The sequence below is a fragment of the Oreochromis niloticus genome, linkage group LG11 (genome assembly GCF_001858045.2).
Source record: "Oreochromis niloticus isolate F11D_XX linkage group LG11, O_niloticus_UMD_NMBU, whole genome shotgun sequence".
NCBI classification, from domain to species: domain Eukaryota; kingdom Metazoa; phylum Chordata; class Actinopteri; order Cichliformes; family Cichlidae; genus Oreochromis; species Oreochromis niloticus.
Genome location: NC_031976.2, coordinates 29995220 through 30016022, shown reverse-complemented (window position 1 = coordinate 30016022; position 20803 = coordinate 29995220). Strand labels below are relative to the sequence as shown.

The following is a 20803-nucleotide window of genomic DNA, read 5'->3' as shown; positions in this document are numbered from 1 at the left end:
TTGTTGGAATAAAATCAGGTAAAGTGGTATACTGCTGGAACATCCATACTAGCGTCTCTTAAATGTATTGATGCATAAAAAGAAGGTAGAAAAAAGCCATTGTAGCCTCTGTTTGTATTCTTCTTTCCATTATTTGTAATAAACCTGTGTGTGGTTACCATCAATCAGTCCTGCACAGCAAATATAAGGTTGCTATTTTTGTATATATGCATTGTGAAAAGACACGCTGCATTAGGTACAAGAGTTCCTCATTGCATTCTAGAAAAGGAAACAAAGAAGTGTACAAGTATATTTTAGGCACTGTAGAAAAAGTTTGATAGTCACAAGACAATATTTAAAATCTGATTTAAAAACCATATAAATAAGGAGAACTCTGTTTTTTATGATATACCATGATTATATTTATGGACAGTCATCTCAATGGACAAAACTGGATCGCAATTGATAACTGATTCTACTGACTGGGGGCTGATGCAAGGGAATAAGTTATTACAGTATGTGTCCTTTTTTAAAAGTTCTTCATCACGATGCAAATCCTGTCAAGTCTTTGTAGCTGCCAACAATAAAACAAAGTGTGCACACATGTTTTGTTTTTGATAGCGCTTCTGTACTTCTTTAGTGGCATTGGCACTGAGGAGACCATTTCTTGTGAGGACACCTGCTTTCTTTGGTTGTTTCATCCTTGAAAGAGAAACTGTGTAAATTACTTGTGAGAGACAAATCCCATATGAATTGAAAGCATTAACCCATTCTGTCATTATTGCTACGCAGTCATTAAGCCTTCAAGACAAAAGAACTAATGATGACTGGCCTTCATCATAATAAGCAGAGACTTGATTACATAGCTCCTTGCCTTCTTACCATATTCTATAAAATTACTAAATCTTATAACAGAGAGCCAGACTTTTCTATGTTTCATTCTGATGTCCAATTTTTGATTATGATGATCAATAACTGAATGTCATTTGTTTTTATTCCTATTGTTTTTGACCCCATTAACAAAAAAGCAGACCCACTTAGTCATAAGTAGTAAATGAAACACAATGCACATTTGAAATATTTATTTTGCCAAAAATATTACAATATTGTCTTTCAAAATTATTTAACTTCAGATGTAACCTTCCTTAGGTCAGTCTCCTAAATGTTAAAATGTCTGTTATACTAACCAAATAGATGTACATAACTAGAAAAAAACAACATATTGGTTGAAGAATAACATTTGTAATATGTAATGTTCTGAAGGTATTTTTTATTAGATGCCTGTCTTTGGTTTGAACTGTCTGTAAAACTTTTATTTTGTAACAATACGTTGCTTTAGGAAACAATTACAAAGCACCTTTCATCAAATGGACACCTCATTTGGAAATGCAGCCTTTCTGCAGGCCAGTAGCACAGAGTGATGGAGCTCTAGATCGACATCTAGTGGTTGAAACTGTCCAGAACATATTAAATGGACACTTATGTTCTTTTTAGTTTTAGTTCTTTAGGGATTTTTTCATTTTGGAAAGCAAAGATGTGAATAAAAATGTAACAGCACATTGTGGCAAATTTACATTTACATTAGTACAATATAGGTAGCTTTATATATTTTCTTAGAAGGGTCTAGGTTGCTATAATCTCACAGTGTGTGTGCCTGGTTCTGTCTTTCTGTCTTTTTGTGTCTAGTTGAGCTTCTCAGTCTCCTCTGGCTTTGCGAACTCTTCTGTCTTCACAGTGGTCAACTGGCCCTCGTGACTTCCCTCGTCCCCAGGTACCTGACAGATACCAGGAGATAATTGAGTTCCCAGACTTCCGATATCAACTGGTCTCAAACATCCTTCCATTTTCCACTATGTCACATTTCAAGGCACTCATTAGTAGCTGGTTCTTGGTTTAATGGTATTAATTGTCTACTGGTTCAATGTATCTAAATGTCAGACGGATTGCAAAAATGGGACAAATGTATTTCTTTTAAACGTGTGGTCATTCAAACATTCATAAACACAAACTCAAAAGCACCAAGGGCAACAAAAATCTAAATGACGTCAGCCCAAAGTGATCAGATTCTGTGTAATAAACCAGGCTGATCATAAATTGTAGTGTTGAATTTGCTCCACCTGGTGGTTCAACAGCTTTACTAGCTATGAGCCGTATGACAGTCTTTGACATCTGATTGTTGGTGAAACACTCCCATCTTGTGGCAAAATTAGGCACTGCTCTGTTTTACAGCAGGGAAGTCTGAATCTTAAACTCCACATAGCCTACAGTATAGTTGCAGTGTTTCTTTGGCTGTGGACAAATACAGAGTTTAGAAGTGTCTAAAAGTTTCTTTGAACTTACTTCCCAGTAGATGCTGTCCTCAAAACACGAGGCGTCAGAAGGAGCTCCAAAGATGGGAAGCTTCATAATGAAACCTAAACAAAGGATTATTTGTAATTAATCTTTTTTTTTTAAATGAAGATTTTCAATAAGTTTTAAAGACATAAGTTGAAAGCAAGGCTTTGGGTTTCTAAATTTACAAGATTTTATTTGTTTGAACAGCACTGCTGACCGCTGAATTATAAATCTTGAGATATCATTTACATAATATTCTTTGCTTTTTACTGATCTGGTAACTCACAGGTCACAAAAGTCCACTAAGTTAAACTGTACTTCATGTTTCATATCACGCATGTTAACAGTGTGTTAAATCCAAGGAATTAAAAAAAGTAAAGGCGGGTGTGAACCTACCAACAAGAAGCCCTCCCACCAGGGCAAAGCCTAGAGTGACAGCAAGGGAGATGGCCTGAATTGCACCTTGGTAAGATGCGGTTCTCTTATTATCTGCCACGTCAGGGAACACTTCTTCCATACTGAAATATGCACAGAGGAAAAACATAGAGTAAGCTCAAATTTAATTTACGGAAGGGCTGGATGGATTTTTCACTCTCAAAATTGCACACCTCCACATCCAACATATTTCCATCCCATTGCAATCCCCAACAATGAAAGGAGCAGGTTGAAGAAAGCCTAAAGTTTTCTGCCTGATAATTTCTGATTTGTAAATCATCAAAAGAATGATTTACATTTTTTATATGCAACCCTTTAAATCGAATATTTTTAATGTTCTTTTATGTCCTGGTCTTGACAGTTCATAACTTAGACCATATGCTAAAGTACATATTTTTTTGTATTTGTTCTTTCAAAATTATGCTCTCCCTTAACCTTTCATTACAATGTTTTTTGGGGGGAAAAGGTCAACATGATATTTGATCTTACACCTTTTTATTTTTTCAAACAAATACAAAAAGAAATGTTTACCCATTGCCATAAATCTCTATGGTAGCCAGAGAAGCAGTGACGGCTCCCACAATAGCGCCCATAACACCGGGCATACCGTGCAGGTTGTGAATCCCACAGGTGTCTTGGATCTTCAGCTTGCTCTCCAGGATGGGCTGATGGAGAGAAAACAAAATGAGAGGATTATGTGGCAGTGTTTGTTTTGTGGATGAAACTAGTGCTAAACAACATCATGTATTCACAGCCCATTCAAGTTAATAATATTTTCAGTAAAAATGAATTAATTTTAGTGTTTTTTAACCCCACGTTTTAATAACTTGAAAACATAAATTAGCACATACATATTTTTGAAAGATTAGCCGAAATTGTATGTTTTAGCAACCTCTTTTTGTTCCTTTCCCTTCCACAAGTACATCACAGTTCATTGTCTGATTTATTAAACATGAAAACTGAATCATCCTTACTGAGAGGTACTTGTAGCCCAGAACAGAGATGATACCAGCCAAGAAACCGACAATCATGGAGCCAAAAGGCGTCAGCATCATTTCTCCAGCTGTTCCTGCTGCCACTCCACCGGCCAAGGCAGCGTTTTGAATGTGGACCTAAAATAGTGACAGAAGGATTTTTAATGATGCATCTTTAAAATTACACAGCAAATCCTGTAATCACTCCGTTAGATTTATATAACACATTAATTTTGGACTTTCAACTTTAAAATTTGACTAATTTATGTATTCAGTTACCTTTGTAGCTGAAAGTTGTTTTTTTACTTTTAAATTTCTTATTTTGAGTACATTTCAGAGCCTGTACTTTTTCACTTTTACTTAAGTTGCTTCAATACTTCAACTTTTATTGGCGTATTTTTTAACCCAGGTATCTGTATTTCTACTTAGGTAGAGAAAGTCTGTACTTTTGCCACCTCTGGTCCTCATAATGTACCACAAATATGACTTAAATAATCCCGTTTTTCTCTCTTTTCATGAAAAGCATGCTTTATTATCTTGCTTTCAGCAACTACAGTTCTGTAGACTGTATGTATTTGCATGTCTGTAGAGGAGATCTACAAAATAATAAATGAACAGATGAGACCGTCAGATGCGAGCACCAAGAACTGTAAGATAATTAATCTTTCTGTAGCATGCTGGTTTTGCGCCACGTGCTAGCAAATAGGTGGAAGATATTAGAGATAAGCTGATTCCTTCTGATGATTGGTTTGTCTTTACTATCAGCAGGTTGTGTGGCACGTCTGTCTCCTTTGTCAATTTTATGAGCTGTTTATATTTCCCTCTTCGGTTTGATTCAAATCAGCACAGGAATGTCTCGTCTTGACTTCTTACTGTTAACAGACGGGCTTGACAACAAGCACATGTGACTGAGTGACAGTGTCATTTTTTGGGGGGGAGTGTACCGTCAGCTGACATGTTTGTCAGTTTTTATCAGAAGTGACTCTGTCGTGACCTGGATCAGCTGACTTTCACATTGCTGACAGGAGGAAAAAACCTAGTTCTTGACCCCACCCTGCCTTCACTGTGTTAATACTGACTGTGCACTCCTTCTGACTTCTACAGATGTGAATAATTTTTTAAATTATATCTTTTATTCTTAAATCTTTACCCCATAAGAAAACATTTGACAACCTCCCCTAAACCCATTATAATAAGTTTTACACCTCAGTATGGATCAATAAAAATGTGGTTTGATGTCCACCAGACTGCTTTCTGGGTTTTACCAAGGGTAGCTGCATAGGCAGAGACCCCCCCGACTAACTTCTGATGCAAACTCAGTCATTTTGTTCCACAAAGAGGCCTGAAATATGACGGTTTAGAAATAAGCTTCAAGGGATACTCCTATTAGGCTTTCAAGTGGTAAAGAGTTAAGGTGAATTGCTTTTGGAAGCTACAATTCAATTAATAAATTATAATTTTGTATCCTCACCATGTCCAGTTTGCCATCATGAGCCGTGAGGGCAGACATGGCATAAGTAGACAGAGTGCAGGCTGCCAGGGAGTAGTAGGTGTTCAGTGCTGTACGATGCTGATCGTCTCCGTGAGCTGTGATGGCAGAGTTAAAGCTGGGCCAGAACATCCACAGGTAGAGAGTACCTATACAGAAACAGTATAGAAAAGACAACATTTTAATATTTCATCACTACAGTAGTTTTGATTGCATTTTACACTTTGAAATTACTCCAAATAGAACTGTTCCTGTTTCAAATACTATAGCGTGCTTCTATATGTTTTTATTTGGGTGATTACAGACACAGTTCACGCTAACAGCACTTGAGAGCACAAGTGACTGAAGATTTACTCTTAAATGAGACAAGTATACATATAATAAGAAAAATTTTATATTTGCATTTCACAAAAGTAGTTGCAAGTGTTTACCGATCATAGCAAACAAATCTGAGTGGTAGACTGAGCTGTTCTTGTGTTTGCTCTTGTCCAAGTTGGGTCGGTACAAGACTCGAGTCACCATCAGGCCAAAGTAGGCTCCAAATGTGTGAATGGTCATGGAGCCACCAGCATCCTTGGTCTGGAACAGGCCGAGTGTAAGAATGGTGAAGATTCAGGTGTGCATTGTGCATTTTAGACCAATCTCTACAGTTCCAGTTTTTATTTATGTAATTCATGTTTTCATAATATGAATTTCATTATATTATAACTTACTCCAAGAATGCTTAGCAGGATGAACTCGTTGACTGCAAACAGTGTGACCTCAAACACAGCCATAACAAGCAACTGGACTGGACTTGTTTTACCCAGAACAGCTCCAAACGAGATCAGCACAGAGCCGGTGCAGAAATCAGCATTGATCATACTGAAAGAAACAAAGGAACAAATACCAATTTAATGTTTTGTTTTGGGTTTTTTTTGCATTCATCAAGTGGTAAGAGTATTGACAGTTTACTACCTCCAGGTAACCATAAGATGTATTCAGGCTGCTTTAAATGTAAGATATGCAACTGAGCAATGGTCACACAGTGGAGGTGAACAATATTTCCAGGAATTGCTTAACCATGAAGCAATTAACACTGCAAAAGTAGTCAGCCACTCCTATAGTCAGCCACTCCTATAGTCAGCCACTCCTATAGTCAGCCACTCCTATAGTCAGCCACTCCTATAGTTTCGACAAAGAACATTCTGTCCCCCTTGTCATAAGAAAAGGCTAAAATAAGATCTTTATTGCCATTTTTTATATAAGTACACAATGTGCCAGTCTCACAGGTGGAAATCAAGACTAGCTCAAGAATAACTTACAAATCTTGTCAAATCCATTATTTAAACTCTTTTCTGACAACCTAAAAAGAGTTTTTCTTTAAATTAGTATTTTGTTTAATTATTTGCCTATGCACATTTAACTGCTGTTATTATATGCCATATATGGATAACAAATGAAACTGATTTGTTTGTATATGTATTTGCACGTGTTCAATTATGTGCACTCGTGTTTATAATTGTAATTAAGAGGATTAAGAGTCAAGAAAAGACAAGACTTTTCTCATGTATTTTGCATATTCTGTATGCGTTTGCATGCACATTCATATATGCATGGTTGTCCACATACCTTTCCACTCCAACGTGGATCTTGCCTCCATGCATACCATGGAAGAAACCCTGCATAAGTGTGGCCCACTGTAAGGCGAAAGCTGCAATCAGGAAATTGAAACCAACACTGCTGAAGCCATAACGCTGGAGGAAAGTCATGAGGAAACCGAAACCAATGAAGATCATAACATGTACATCCTGGAAACCTGCAAAATGTAGAACATGTAGATGAAAAGAGTTAAAAACTGAGAAACAAAAAGATGAAATAATGAATTACCAATGGTATTTAAAACATTTTCCCCTCATTTTTTTTTTCATCAAACAACAATAAATTTTCTTTGGTCAGAGGAATTCCGACAGCACTTCAGGGAGGATATCACTCGCTTGGATTGGTCTGGAATGTTTTCCTTAATAGCTACTCTCAACAAACTCACTCAGTCATTGCCAGCGACACTGTGACTTGAGGGCTTTGTAGTGAAAAAAAAAATAACAGACTGAATGGCTACTTACATAAGCTTTGGTTAAATGGAACGTCAGGTTAAGTTGCGACATGCTTCAGTATGATGAAACCTCCTATTCATTCTTGGATCATCACTTTATCACTTGTATTGTGTGAAAGACTAGCTTTTGCGACAAGAAAGCATATGAATCTGAACTCTCTAAACTTGCACCTGGGTGTTTCCATTTATGTTTATCTATTTGTCCCATATTCCCAAACACAAAATTGCACTGTGCTTTGCCTGCTGTCACTATGGTAACAGTTAACTGGCAGGACAATGCAGAGGCGTTGCCAATGTCCTCATTGCCGTTTTGGCCCAAATGCCGTTCTCATTAGCTCCTGGTTAAGATAAGATAAGATAAGATAAGATAACCTTTATTAGTCCCACATGTGGGAAATTTGTTTGTCACAGCAGGAAGTGGACAGTGCAAAAGTTATGAAGCAAAAATTAGAATAAAATAAAATGAGAATAAATACAGTACACAACTGTACAGAATAGAATAAAATAAAATACTATATACAGTAGAATAAAATAGAATAAAATATACAATAAGATAAAAATAGAATACAAATGCTATATACAACTGAGTAAAAAATACAACGATCCCAGGAAGATTATTGCACATTAGTGTTATTGCACATGTGTTGACACCAGAGTCAAAGCAGTAAAAGGTTTCACTGGGTTAAGTCTAACATTTGGCTTCTGCTTGACCTCCAGTAACAACTATTTACATGTTTCCACATTGCGTTGAATTCAAGACACTGATATTGTCTCTCATTTATGGAATTTTTATTTGTTACAAAATAAAACAAACAAAAAAAAACAGTAAAAGCATTAAAGCTATTACTGTAAAAGTATTTATATTGTTTAATGACAAATAAAATATGCTTATGTGATTTAGGATCAACAGAGACAGACTGAAGTCCTTGAAAAATTCTTGATAACATTTACACAAAAAATGGATGTTTATCTGCAGTGTAGGGTATCAACTTGTAACCTTTAGACCACTGAAAGATGACCTCTTTCATTACTTATTGGCTTTGTTCACCCTCAGGTAAACTATTGCACCAGTTCTCAACTATAGTTCCTCAGTCAGAGCACTTTTTTTCTAAACCTACCCATGCAAGTGTTTTTCCAGTGAAACTTGTATGTCGCTGGATTTCAAAAGAATATATTTCAGAGGAAGTGCACATCAGGACTTCATTTTAACTATAAGTTGTGACCTGTGTGTTTCCTTTCTGGAGGACAGTCTAGTAAAACACAGGCTTTGTACAGTGTAAACTTCTATGTTTACTGTACATTTTTTCCCAAGAATGAAATAAGGGTAAACGATGTAGGTTTTGCAAAAGGTGAACTTTTCTATCATCTCCCATGACAGTGAGGGTGTCAGGTTAAAGACTGCCATACACCACAATGAACCTTTTGTCTCTGTGCTTACTTTATGAATTTCGAATAATCTGTTATGTCCTGTACTGTTTGAGGCAGAGCTGAAGAGAATAGTTGTCATTTGGTCAAAGCTTTGTTAAAAGTACAGGTTTTAATGTTTCATTTTGTACCGTTGAATGATGTGTCAAAATGCAGTGACTATGCTAACCAACTGATAACAGTCAAGTTATTAGTTTAGCTCACCAAACAAATTTCCCATGTGTGGGACTAATTAAGGTTTATCTTTCAGTGCAAAGAACAAATGTTGCTGATGAGAATGTGATGAGTTTGCAGAATTTTCTTTTTATTTAAAAAATTGTAATAATTGGTCATGTAATAACTACGTAAAAAAATATTGCTGACTTTGTGGCTTTATTAGTTCCTGTAATTTGGTTTTGAAATAAAGTAATATGTACGCTAATTCTGCTCCAGTAGGTTCTCAAAGGTGACTTACAAATAGGGCAGGGCAGGATCAACACCCAAGTTAGCTGCCTGCAGGTGGGAGGTGGCTTGTAAAGAAGAGGGAGTTCATCTCCCCAGATTCTCTTCACAGAATGCTGCCTGATTTGTTAACACACGCCCAGCATAACACAAAGCACCATCTTAACAGACATGTCCAACTGCTAAGCTAGAACTTTGTGCTCCATGACTTCCAAGAACTTCAGTGTTAAGTTTACCAATGTAAATGCAAGAAACAAAACACATATTTTCCATTATTAGGTCTATTACATTTCATTTTAAGTTCTGCTGAAAATATAATTTCTAACTGGAAGTTCTATATATTAAATGTAAATAAAATTAAATGTAATAAGAGCGTTAATACAATCATTTCAAGTTATTACATAAAACTGACCACAAATCTATACTTTTATTTATCCAATGAGTGCCCCTAACAAGTATGAAAGTTGTTTTTGGTTGTTGTTTTTTTGTTTGTTTGTTTGTTTTTTGTTTTTTTGCCACATAAATGTTTTGGTAACATCACAAAGTTAACAAATAGCGGGGACAATGTTTTTGCCTCTGTGGGACAGCAGTGGACTGGAAGACATTTCCATGAAATGTTCACTCACAATGAATAGGATCATCCAATTATGGAAAAGAGAGCTGGTGAAATTTAATTCAGCAGCTTTTCTCCTTTAATGCACAACTAAACAATTGTGTTTTGTTGAAATATACTTGCATGCGATCATGAATTACACATCAGTCCTAAAATAAGCACACAGTGAGGCCATGTCTCAAAACAACGGGCAATAAAGAGAACCACTTTAACATATATATTTGAAACTTTGAAAGGATTTGCTGATAGCCTAAAGAACAAGGCAGAGGTAAGCTTATCGTTAAAATTATTATTTTGTTTTCTTGGTTTACACTAATCTGTAATATGCTATGTGCAAAAAATAAAGTTATATTAAGTAGGAGTAATGTACAAATTTTCCTTCCATGTCTGCAGAACACTCACTTGGGTAGCGGTAGTAGAAATCGTTGTCATATTGACTGTGGTTCGAATGGTGCCACTTCTTTGCGTCTGTCTCTTCGTCATACTCCACCAGCACCCCAAAGAGGATGATGAGGATGATCTCCAGGATGAAGCAGGTGATCGGCAGTTTGAGCCGCATGTTGGTATTTGCGTCTGCCATGTTTTCTTCCCGGTGAGATGAAGAGGAGAAATTTAATGAGGCTTGTTCTTCATGAAATCAATTACAGCTCTAGCACAGAAAGTTGGACACACTGTCTCTCTCACACACTGAGGGGCGTCCTGCAGAGACAGGAGGATGTTTTGTGTGAGAGTGGAAGAACTAGCTCACAGACAAACACAAGCGCTGAACTTGCATGTGTGTTTTTCATCTCCTGGGACACACCTACCGGACGTAAAATGGCATAATTAATATTATTCCCGCCCCCTTCTACCTACTTTTTAAGGTGGTTTGAAGTGCTGGAGTTCAGCAAATAAGTTTATGATAAGTAATAATCCAGTACTTTTGATAGATACAGTTTGATCATTTGTGTTTCAAGTGTTTTTAGACACTAATTTATGGCTAATAAGTTTAAGTTATAAACTAGTAGTTTAGCACTTAGTTAAGCCTCTAGTTTATGGCTGCTGGACAACCACATTTTAGCCAGTAGCATCAGATTTAAGTGTCATGTTAATTTTCTGTGTACAACTGTCATCATAATATTGCAATTTGGCAGCAACCACTCTTTCATTCAGACAGCATACAGTTTGAGACAGTTTCTGTTCTGTATTTCTGTTTCATGCTAAAAGCAGAGAAAAGCAAAGCAAAATAATTCAGCTACACAGTCATAGTGGGTGTGTTTTTGAATCCTGTTTGAAAGAATGCATAAACAAGTTCCTGAAAGTTCCTGAGACAACTCACTCACACACACACACTCTGGATGCACAGCGGATCTCTCAGTGATTAAAAAAAACTGTAGCCTATAAGGCCTACTACTCATACAACTGTCAATTAAAACCACACAGGGATGAGTTCAGAATGAAAAGGACAAGAAGCCAGTATCAGCAAATACATATAGGGTTTTATCATTTAAAAGATTTGTAATAATACTAGACCATTAAAAGAAAAAAAAAACATATTTGCACAAAGTAAATCACCTGAGAAAAAAAATACTAAATCACACCAACAGGAGGCTTACAGGTTACTTTAGTAACAAATCCACTATAAATAAATGTGATCCTACAGGGACAATTACATGAACTCAACACCTCCCCACTGCAACAGCTGCTAGCACTGCAACCAAATTATACTATCCTATACACAGAAAATCCTTATATCACGAACAATTATACAAAGCCCGACTCCTACATGGTATTAGCCTCAGCTCAGGAATTGCACGTACCCATCTATAATGTTGCACCATTGCTAGGTGACATAAAAACAAACCAAAATAACAACATTCACAATAATAAAATAAGGGCTTTTTAGCCTATTCAAAAGTAATACCATGGAACATAAAGGAAAACAGGAGGGAAAATTTAAAAAAGCATGACAATGTGACTCACACAGACACTCTCTTACAGGATACAATTTAAGTTACATATCAGCCTATATTTACAACAATGTTTTCTCTCAAAGCTTACACAGAAATGCTGTACCTTGGCAAACTGAATGACACGCTTACCACGCTTGATTGTAATTATATTAAGAATTACTGAAAGAAGAAGAAAACACAATAAGTATCATATAAATAAATTACACATAAAGATAGGCAGTAAAAAGTATATACGACCTAAAACATTCATTTTGCACGTTAAACCTCTGCTGAATGGCAGTGTAGTCCTGAATGTGTGTCTGAATGGCTCCGGGAGATTTTCGGGATGGCCACTGAAATTTGGGATTCTCCCGGAAAAATCGGGAGGGTCTCTAATCGTTGTACCCCAGTCTGTAACACACCCACTGAAGAGACGGTAACCATCCTGCTTTGGATAGAGCAGCTCTCATTTCTAGAAACCTGGCCAAACCCCCACAAAGAATGTGACTATCCAGTTGGGACCAGGAAGCAAAGCTGCAATCTTACATGCCTCTCTGCAGCTTCTTTCCTCTTGTTATTCCCCTGAAATCCTATCCCCATAGAGACTGTGTCTGCTCCCAAACCAACAAGAAGCAAAAAGACTCCATCAAAAAATCACAAAGAAAGAAGAATATAGTGTCCACGAGTGAAAACAGTGTGATGTGAAACATTAAACATTAGATTTTTTTTTTCTAAGTCCCTGTTAGTACAAAAATGCATAATCTGCTGTTACTGGCCCCTAATGCTATTTACTGCAACTCCTACATGCACGTACATTTCACACTTTGAAGAGGTCTCCAAAGTGTGAAATGGACACGGTGGACCAGCGTGTCCATTACACATTTTTCCATGATATTAAGCTGAGCAGAGTGGCATACTTAGCAAAGCCCCACGAGAAAACAGAGGTATTATGAAGCAAACTACAAATAACTGTAGCTCTGTGCTAGTCGGCAGTGCCCATTCAGCTACTTAGCAGAGTCAATGGCCATTTTAAATGCAGAAATCAAATGCTACAGATATCCATCTTGATGCTGCGGCACATCTCTAACTTTAGACTGTGCTCTGTGAGTCTAGTCAAGACCAAATCAAGATGTTCAAAGTGCTGATAAGGCGGATGAAAAAACAACAATATCGCCCAGATGCGGTAGCAAAGAAACTACTTTGCTCTGGTGCTCACTCCTTTGTACTTTTAATGGATTAATTTTAAGTTTAGGAGACTGCATCAATTTGATGGAAGATGTAATTACACACTAATCAGTGTATATTTATGGGAACAATATGAATGATTGTACCTAAATAGAATCATACCTTAAATTTATGGAGCAACCATAGATATCAGTGCCTCACAATGCCGATTTTTTCCCCCCCATAATTGCAAGTTTTCTTCCTTTTACGATAGAATGTCTGATATGCAAAATGAGATATCCACATATGCAGAGTTCAACAGACACAACAGAAAATTAAATCACCAAATGTTGATATTTCACCCAATAAGATATCATCGTGTGTTATCACTCATGCATTTTTTTCTCCAGAATCTCGAAACTAAAGCCACAGATGCATAGACCATTTGCTATGCTTTTTACACAGACAGAGCTGTGACAGACACTAGAGAGAACAGCTATATATTTGTGAAAGGACTGGACAAGCTGAGGTTGTACAAAGCTAAGGTAAGCTAACTTTCATGTGCATTCTCTTTCTCTTGCTATAATGTTTCATAACATATGTCACTCACACCTGTATCTTCATCTTCTATCAGCACAGGCTGCCTTTTCTTCAGAGCTGGCAAGAATGCTGTTATGTTTTTGAAGTATTTAAACTATTACCCCGTGATACCACGGGCGTCAAAGAGAAGCCATGAACTCTGGAGAGAGATAACTCTTTCTGCTCAGCTTCCTGTCACAAAGTCAAAACTTCACTGATCGGTATTCTCATATGACACGATGTCATGTGACAAACTAAGCATTTTATCATTATATAAGCTTTATATCCATGAAAATACCTAAATTAAATGTGAATTCCTGTTGTGGGACATGTATATTATTCATCTATACCACAAATTTATTAAAGTATGTTGCTTTAAAGGTACAGTTCTGGTACAGTTAGTCATTTTTTGAGCTTATTTTATAGAAGAAAATATAATATTCACAAATATGCACTGCTTAGTGTGTAAATGAGGATTGTGTTGGTGTGTGAAACTTTAAGTTCAAGTTTATATTGTTAGTATGAGGCAATCCACTTCTGGTCATTTTATGGAATAATGACAAAGTAATGTAATAAGAAAGTTAAGAGTAATTAAGTGTGCACTGAATTACTTTAAAGAAAAGTCAAATGCACCCCTTCAGCTAAATTCTACTGATATACTTCAATGATAAGTTACACTAACTGATACAGTCTGGTAATAAAACATTTTGGCAACTATAATGGCGATAACTTATTGCACTGCAATTTATTTATTCAATTCACAGAAGTTATGTGTTTCTGCAGCAACTGCGCAGTTGGTTTTTGAACTTTAAAAATTGCAAAACAAATGGAAATGTTTTGAGGATATTGCGAGTTCACAGTCAGCTGTCCTTGTGTGAGGTGAAGTCATTGATGCACTTTTGGACTAACCAAAAATACCTCTCCTGTTTTGACTCCATGATCTAAAACAGATATTTTTGCGCTTTTCAAACTGTGGTACATATCTCTATGAGTGTACTATGCATGCATGGTACAGTAGTAAATACACATGTTTGAGTGGGTACAAGGGCATTTCTTTCTTTTTTATGTCTTTTTTAATTTTTATGTAATAACAAAGCGGCTTGAGCCTAAAGTTGGTTGCCTCTCCATGTCTCCGTCCTCCAGTTCCTAGGATTTTGTAGTTCAATTGGGAGGGAAAAGAAAACAGAATTCAGTTGACCACAGTCTGTAATCTGGTGACATCTACCAGTTTTATTTTACACACTTTAACTTTAATACCATAAACACAAACTCTAGAGTCTATATAACCTATTCCCTATAAAAAAAATGTTATTCCCAAATAAAAGGCATCTGTGTGTGTTTCTGAACCACTTTTTATATCCAACTATAATGTAAAGTAAAATCTCCTTATAAGATATATTATCAAAATGTGTTCTGGATTCCATTGCATTAAAAAAAGTCTAAGAAAGGAGTATTGTTTTAAACAGTCTTAGTATGCCTTATTTTATCTTCTTTTAACATTTGGGAGTTTTAAAATTGTAAATGAATATATAAATTCCTTTCTACAGGTGCGTTGTATTCCTAACTAATTTAAGAATAAAACAGTTTTTAAAGAAATTTTTATCGTTAGAGAGTAATTTACACAAGGCTGAAGATTACCAGTGTAAAGAAATCTCACAGATACCCTGACATAGACTTTTTACGGAAGATTTCATACCTAGCTGTTCAATCGAACAGAAAACAGAGCAATGCATTTAATTCAACACTCATGCAGGTATAGTCTTGTTTATGGAAAAAACCCATTAGATATGTCTTGTTTTATGATTTATAACCTAAATGAAACATAAAACTTCAGAGATAAGGACCTACATGTAGACATGCCAAATCTTGTCTTTGCTCTTGAACTGGTCCTGTTCCTTATCGCTTTATCTTAGCAGTTTGAGGCTTGCATTAAAAATCAACAAGGTTTCCAGCCAACTTCAGCTTTCTAAACTTGAAACTGAAACTCTGATTAAAGTTCACAACTGCTGCTGCTGTTAATGGGAAAATGACAACATAGAAACCTCTCAGCTCATTGTATGTGAATGTGATGACTGATGTGCAACAGCCTGAAACAGAAACTGAATGAGAAAGATCTTGTTAGAAATGAAGGATTGTTTAGATATCACAGGGAAGCTGACAGCTGTCCCAACAAATGCAATCAGAACCTGAGACAGCAACACAGAAACATGTGAGTAAAAAAATTGAAGGTTTATGTAAAACAAACGAGGAAATTATTTATAACCAATGTAGGGAATGAATCCCCTTCTCTAATAAGCATCCATTACTTCAGAGAAAAAAAATATCATTATTTATCACGGCTTGGGCAGTCAGATCAATATCAATAAATCAATATTTATCACATTACTGTAACTCCTTGTATGTTAGTTTTAGCCAGTCCTCGGTGTCTCAAAATGCTGCTGCATGACTTTTAAATGGCGTTGCGCCACCCTATCTCTCTGAGTTGCTGCACTTCCAGCCCCCTTTCCCATTGCTAAGAGCTCCTCCTGGATGTGCCAAGGGGGCAGGGCTTTTGCTGTATAGCAGCTCCCAAATTCATTTCCATTTCACATTGGACAGGCCTCTTCATTTTCAGTTTTTCAAATTAGTCACAAATTAGTAACTCCAAAAACAAAATGAGTAACAAATGTTGTTATTCTTTGTTTTTATTAATAGATAACATAATGTGACACAGAGCAGGCAAACCAAAGCTGGAATATATCCACATATCGCTCTGCACAATCAAAACATCTGGATTATCCTTAACCTTGCAACTTTCAGTGTTTATTTAAATGGGATTAACCTGTAAGTGATGCATGTAAAGCTCACTCCAACAGGTGCCTTTAAAAAAAAGTGTTGAGGGAGGGGAGCCAGATGTAACCAGTGTAATAATCCAATGATATAATGAGCAACAACAATAATGAAGCACAGCTGTTACCTTACTCAGAGCCTCGATCTAGAAAATTTTACATGGGGGGAGGGGCAAAGGAGGGGCAAGAGGTCTAGGCAGGGGGGCACTCAGTGAAATATGTGAAAATCCCCTATATGTAAATATAGCCAACAAAATACCCACAAAAACACTTGAAAACAATTTATTGCATCATGATCTTGTCTAAGAAAAGAAAGGCTACAAGAGGCATTTGCACAAACAAGCAATTAGTTTTTACAAGGGGAGGGGGGAAGTTTCTAAACATGGGGATAGTTGCCCCCCCACCCCCACCCTTGTAGATCTGCCCCTGACCTTCCTGCTAACACGCAAACACTTTTCTGACTGAAGTGAAGTGATCCAAACCTGCAGCGATTTGTTATGGTGCAGGTTTGGAGCATTGAGCTCTTCCTTAACCATGATTTGATTAAAAAAAATTTGGCCAGTTAGCTTTCCTCAGTCTGATGCCAAAACAGACAAACCAACCGACAGACAAAAGGGCACCAAAGTCAAAAGATACCTCAGCTGCACTTCTTCAAAGATAAGGCTGAAATGAGATAAATTTAGAATGTTCGGTATCGTTTCCAGATCTTACAGGACAGAGGTGCATGTGAAAACTACATTAGATAATTGTCGTTGGTGTGTCACCTGACTGATTGTGAACTAGCACCAGGGGTTCAAGCGTGCATACCACAGTTTTTTTTGTAGTACTGTGTTACTTATTGTCGTTCCACCAGTGCAGTACTGGCTCCCATGTTCTACTGATAACACAATCTTCCCATCAGAGGCGGTATAGTAACAACAAACAGAAAGAGCCCCAGCACCACATGAAAAGAGATAAATGCAAGACTAAGCTTGCCTGTTATGTAAGACTGAGATAGCTGACAGTGGGAAGCTATACTGGTACTTGACACTTTTATACTGTACTCTTGGAACTTTGTGCCTATGTGACCTTTTAAGAGAGCAAAGCAGGAAAAAAAGGATCTATTATTTGAGCTTACTATAACTGAACCAAATTTTTAGTTATAGCGTTTTTGTTATAGCCATAGAAAAAATGATATAGCTTTCTGTACGAAATGCCTTAAACCTGCATGAAAACACATTTGAATGAAAACACTTTCCTAATAAGTTCATAGTATCATTGCTGGTTTCACATCGCGTTGAACACAACATGTTGTGCAGTTTGAAAAAGATGATCCCAGTAAGAATAAAATAGTCAACATAGTATGAAGCAAGGTACGCTTTAGGGTGTGGCTATTTTTGATGGACAAGCGCTGCTGTATGAGCATGCAGTGTTCCTTGGTTTCTAAGTCAGATCCACCTCTCACTTGTCATATCCAGCTTTCAAGACATCAAGGTGGCAATGACCAGAATATTCAACTTGGGTGACATCACACTGGCCATTTTCATTGTTTAAATTCAATCTATGCCACTTCATCTGAACGTACAGTATCACAATTTGCTAAATCTTTAACCTCTTCATTTCTTTTTCGGTATAATACCATATGTTATATCTCTGGCACAAAATGTCTTGTCCCAGGGTAAAACTGACAAATTATATATTTCTTTAAATAGTGGCAATTAGAGTTAGGGTTACATCATTGTAGGAAATATTTTACATATATTTTTAAATGTATGTAAAGTTATAAGTTATAAGGTAAATGATTTGATATTGATGAAAGTATCAACTATATGTATACTAGTTACAGGATTAGTACCACGCACACACACACATACACACACACACACACACACACACACACACACACACACACACAACCTGCATTTTGTTGTTTTTGGTTTCCTGTTCTGGCAGGAAACAACCTGGAGGGAGCTCCATTCTCAAAAGGGAAAAACATGTATGAGAATGTTAAGTTAAGATTCATATCTACTTCTTTGACTGTTACACAACTAACTCAGCTTGTGCCCCAGGCCTCAGGTTCATTAGTAAATCACTCCGTGTAAAGGACAAGGGGTCAAAGGACTCCTGTCTTTTTTTTAAATATATTTTTTGTATAATGTACAGTGCTGTGAAAGTATGAGTATTACCCGCTTCTAATATAATGCAGATAAATATAAAATGTAATTTCTACATGATTATTTCACTTACTAAGTGAAAAAAAAACCATGCGTCAGTGGTGACCCTTCCCAGTTGTGGACAGCTTATCAAAATTACTCCATTGACAAAATCCGCTGCTGATCAAAAAGAACATAAAGGCTTATCTCACATTTGCCAAAAAAAACATGTTGATGTTCCCCAAAAGCTTTGGGAAAATATTTTGTGCAGTGACTGTGTGCAAAAATGTGAAAACTTCTTTATATAAATAACTAAATGTGTAGCAATGTTTATTGAAGCATTTTGTTCATCAAAACTAAACAATGTTGAAGTGTGATAGGGTATGAGTACTCTCATTAGAATGAGGTATCTGAGCAGCCAACCAATGCATGATCTGGATCAGTGCTTCGAGACTAACAAGTGTCACATGTCTTATATCGCATTAATCAGCATACCATGACAACGTGATTTGTTGAAAATCATGGACAGAGTCAAATGACACATCACACTGATAACTTGACAACCATCAGCGTAATACAGAAGTGGCATCACGGGAATGTTTAAATGCTTACAGCACGCTACTAAAATATGCCACTATCCTATTGACATTCCAAACACAGCCTTACACGACGTTAATTTGTATTGATGTGAAACAGTAACATCAGTGATAATGTAAAAGGAAAAATAAATAAAGGTGCAGTCAGTGAGACTGGCACAGAGAACAAATATCCTATTCAAAGTCAGTGCAGTTTTTGTTCTTATTTACTTAATTTTTAGATGCAATTTTTAGTACAAACAACAAAAAAAGCTACTAAATTTGGAAAGTGAACTGCTACCTTGAATTATGTTCACTGGTAACATTTGAGTCAACTGAGCATGGAAAATGTGAAGGGATGTGAAGGGGTGAATGGTAAGTATACAAAGGTAAGTAAAGGACTGATAGTAATGACTGGTGTTTCCATCCGGCAGCCTGCATGGTTTAAAATGTGTTTTGTTTCATGTAAAAACATTTGCCCTTACTGATGAACTCATCTAAAATTACAGCCTGACTCTGTAGTACACCTCAGCTCTACATCTTACAAGCTTGTTGTTTTGGTTTTAAATACCAGCAACTTCATTTTCAGTGTAACAGTCAGTTGACATTTCCTGAGAACTGTTTTCTAAGAAACAGTTTGTGCCCATATGGGCTTTATGGTTACAAGGACGGTAAAAGTTTACAAGGACCTCTGAAAGTAGCAGGGAAAATAATACATTATTTCTCCTAAGAGCTGGCTGTGAAAAAGAGACATGTCACTTTTAGTTTCACACATTTCTGCTGTAAACACTTTACTTGATGTAAAATTAAACAGGCGCAGGAAAGGAGCGGAAAACAGCTTTCACACTTCTTATAGAAGATCATTATATGCTTCATAAGAATCAAAAGGTCAAAAGGTTTTATTTTAGACCCCTGGTACTTCGATGAAATGCAATGACAAAAAAGCCACCTACAAGGAAGATATGGGAAACCTAGTCAGACAAGGAAGTGCCTCCAGCCACTCATTAGCATTGGATTTTTTAAAAACTTTAAGGAAGGTAAAACTGTCATTATGCTCACAAACTGTCACTCTCTGCATGGGAATCAAGAAGAAGGGTATTTTGAAGTGTGTTAGAAGTTAGGGTGATGTGTCTTTACATGACGAAGTTTCAGAGATGTAGAAGCGTTGGCAAAAAGTACATACTTTTACCATGAGGCACTTTCATGACCCCAGCACTTTTCACAGATTTTGTCAACAGAGTCATGCATCAGTACTACATCAGGGCTGCAGGCAGGTCGACCAGCTCTTATATCAGCCCCACTCATCAACTGTAGATGGACTGAGCGGTTATCAAATGCGTTGAGATTAAAACGTTGAACGCCTTTAACGGACTCTGTGATTTGCAGCCCTGCTTAGTGCTTCAAAAGTAAATTGCAAAACACCAAGAACACATCCATCAAGAAAATGGAAATTAATTGTCACCGAGTGAGAGAGCATTTACCTGCAGGCTGGAATTAGTAACTATGAGCCTTAGGCAGCTGCGGAATATAAGAAAATGAGCCAAAAACTAAGAAGAAAAATATTTTTGTGAGGCTTTTGAACCTTTGTTATATTTACAGTGAAGAGCTGAAGTAACTTATGCAAACTGTGATCTATATTTTTCAATAAAGAATAATAAAAAATGTTGAAAAATATAGATCACAGTTTGGTGTAAAAAATTGTATTGAAACTACCACATGATGGCACTATGACAAAATGAAGTTACTTATTGTCGTTATGATAGTTAAACTGCAGAGGGCAACATTTCTATACAACATAGGGCACAAAGCCCT

At 36.6% G+C, this 20803-nt stretch overlaps 1 protein-coding gene across 1 annotated transcript; it reads right to left on the bottom strand.

Annotated features, from left to right (window-relative positions):
• Positions 1–1046: 1046 nt before the first annotated feature.
• rhbg (Rh family B glycoprotein) lies at positions 1047–10555 on the bottom strand. The gene is made up of 10 exons (XM_003456422.5): positions 10185–10555; positions 6823–7009; positions 5925–6075; positions 5643–5790; positions 5194–5360; positions 3723–3860; positions 3280–3413; positions 2710–2831; positions 2320–2393; positions 1047–1754 (listed from the first exon to the last, which is right to left on the bottom strand). Exons 1-10 carry the CDS (start codon positions 10360–10362, stop codon positions 1662–1664), a joined length of 1392 nt encoding a protein of 463 aa, XP_003456470.1. The 5' UTR covers positions 10363–10555; the 3' UTR covers positions 1047–1661.
• Positions 10556–20803: the final 10248 nt, after the last annotated feature.

Bases quoted from the DNA above. Each gene is read 5' to 3' on its own strand.
- rhbg (XM_003456422.5), bottom strand. From the start codon at position 10,362: ATGGCAGACGCAAATACCAACATGCGGCTCAAACTGCCGATCACCTGC. The intron at 3,861-5,193 runs GTGAGGATACAA...TCACTATTTTAG, and splicing joins ATGATGGCAAACTGGACATG to GTCCACATTCAAAACGCTGC. The intron at 3,414-3,722 runs GTAAGGATGATT...TCTCTCCATCAG, and splicing joins TGGGCTACAAGTACCTCTCA to CCCATCCTGGAGAGCAAGCT.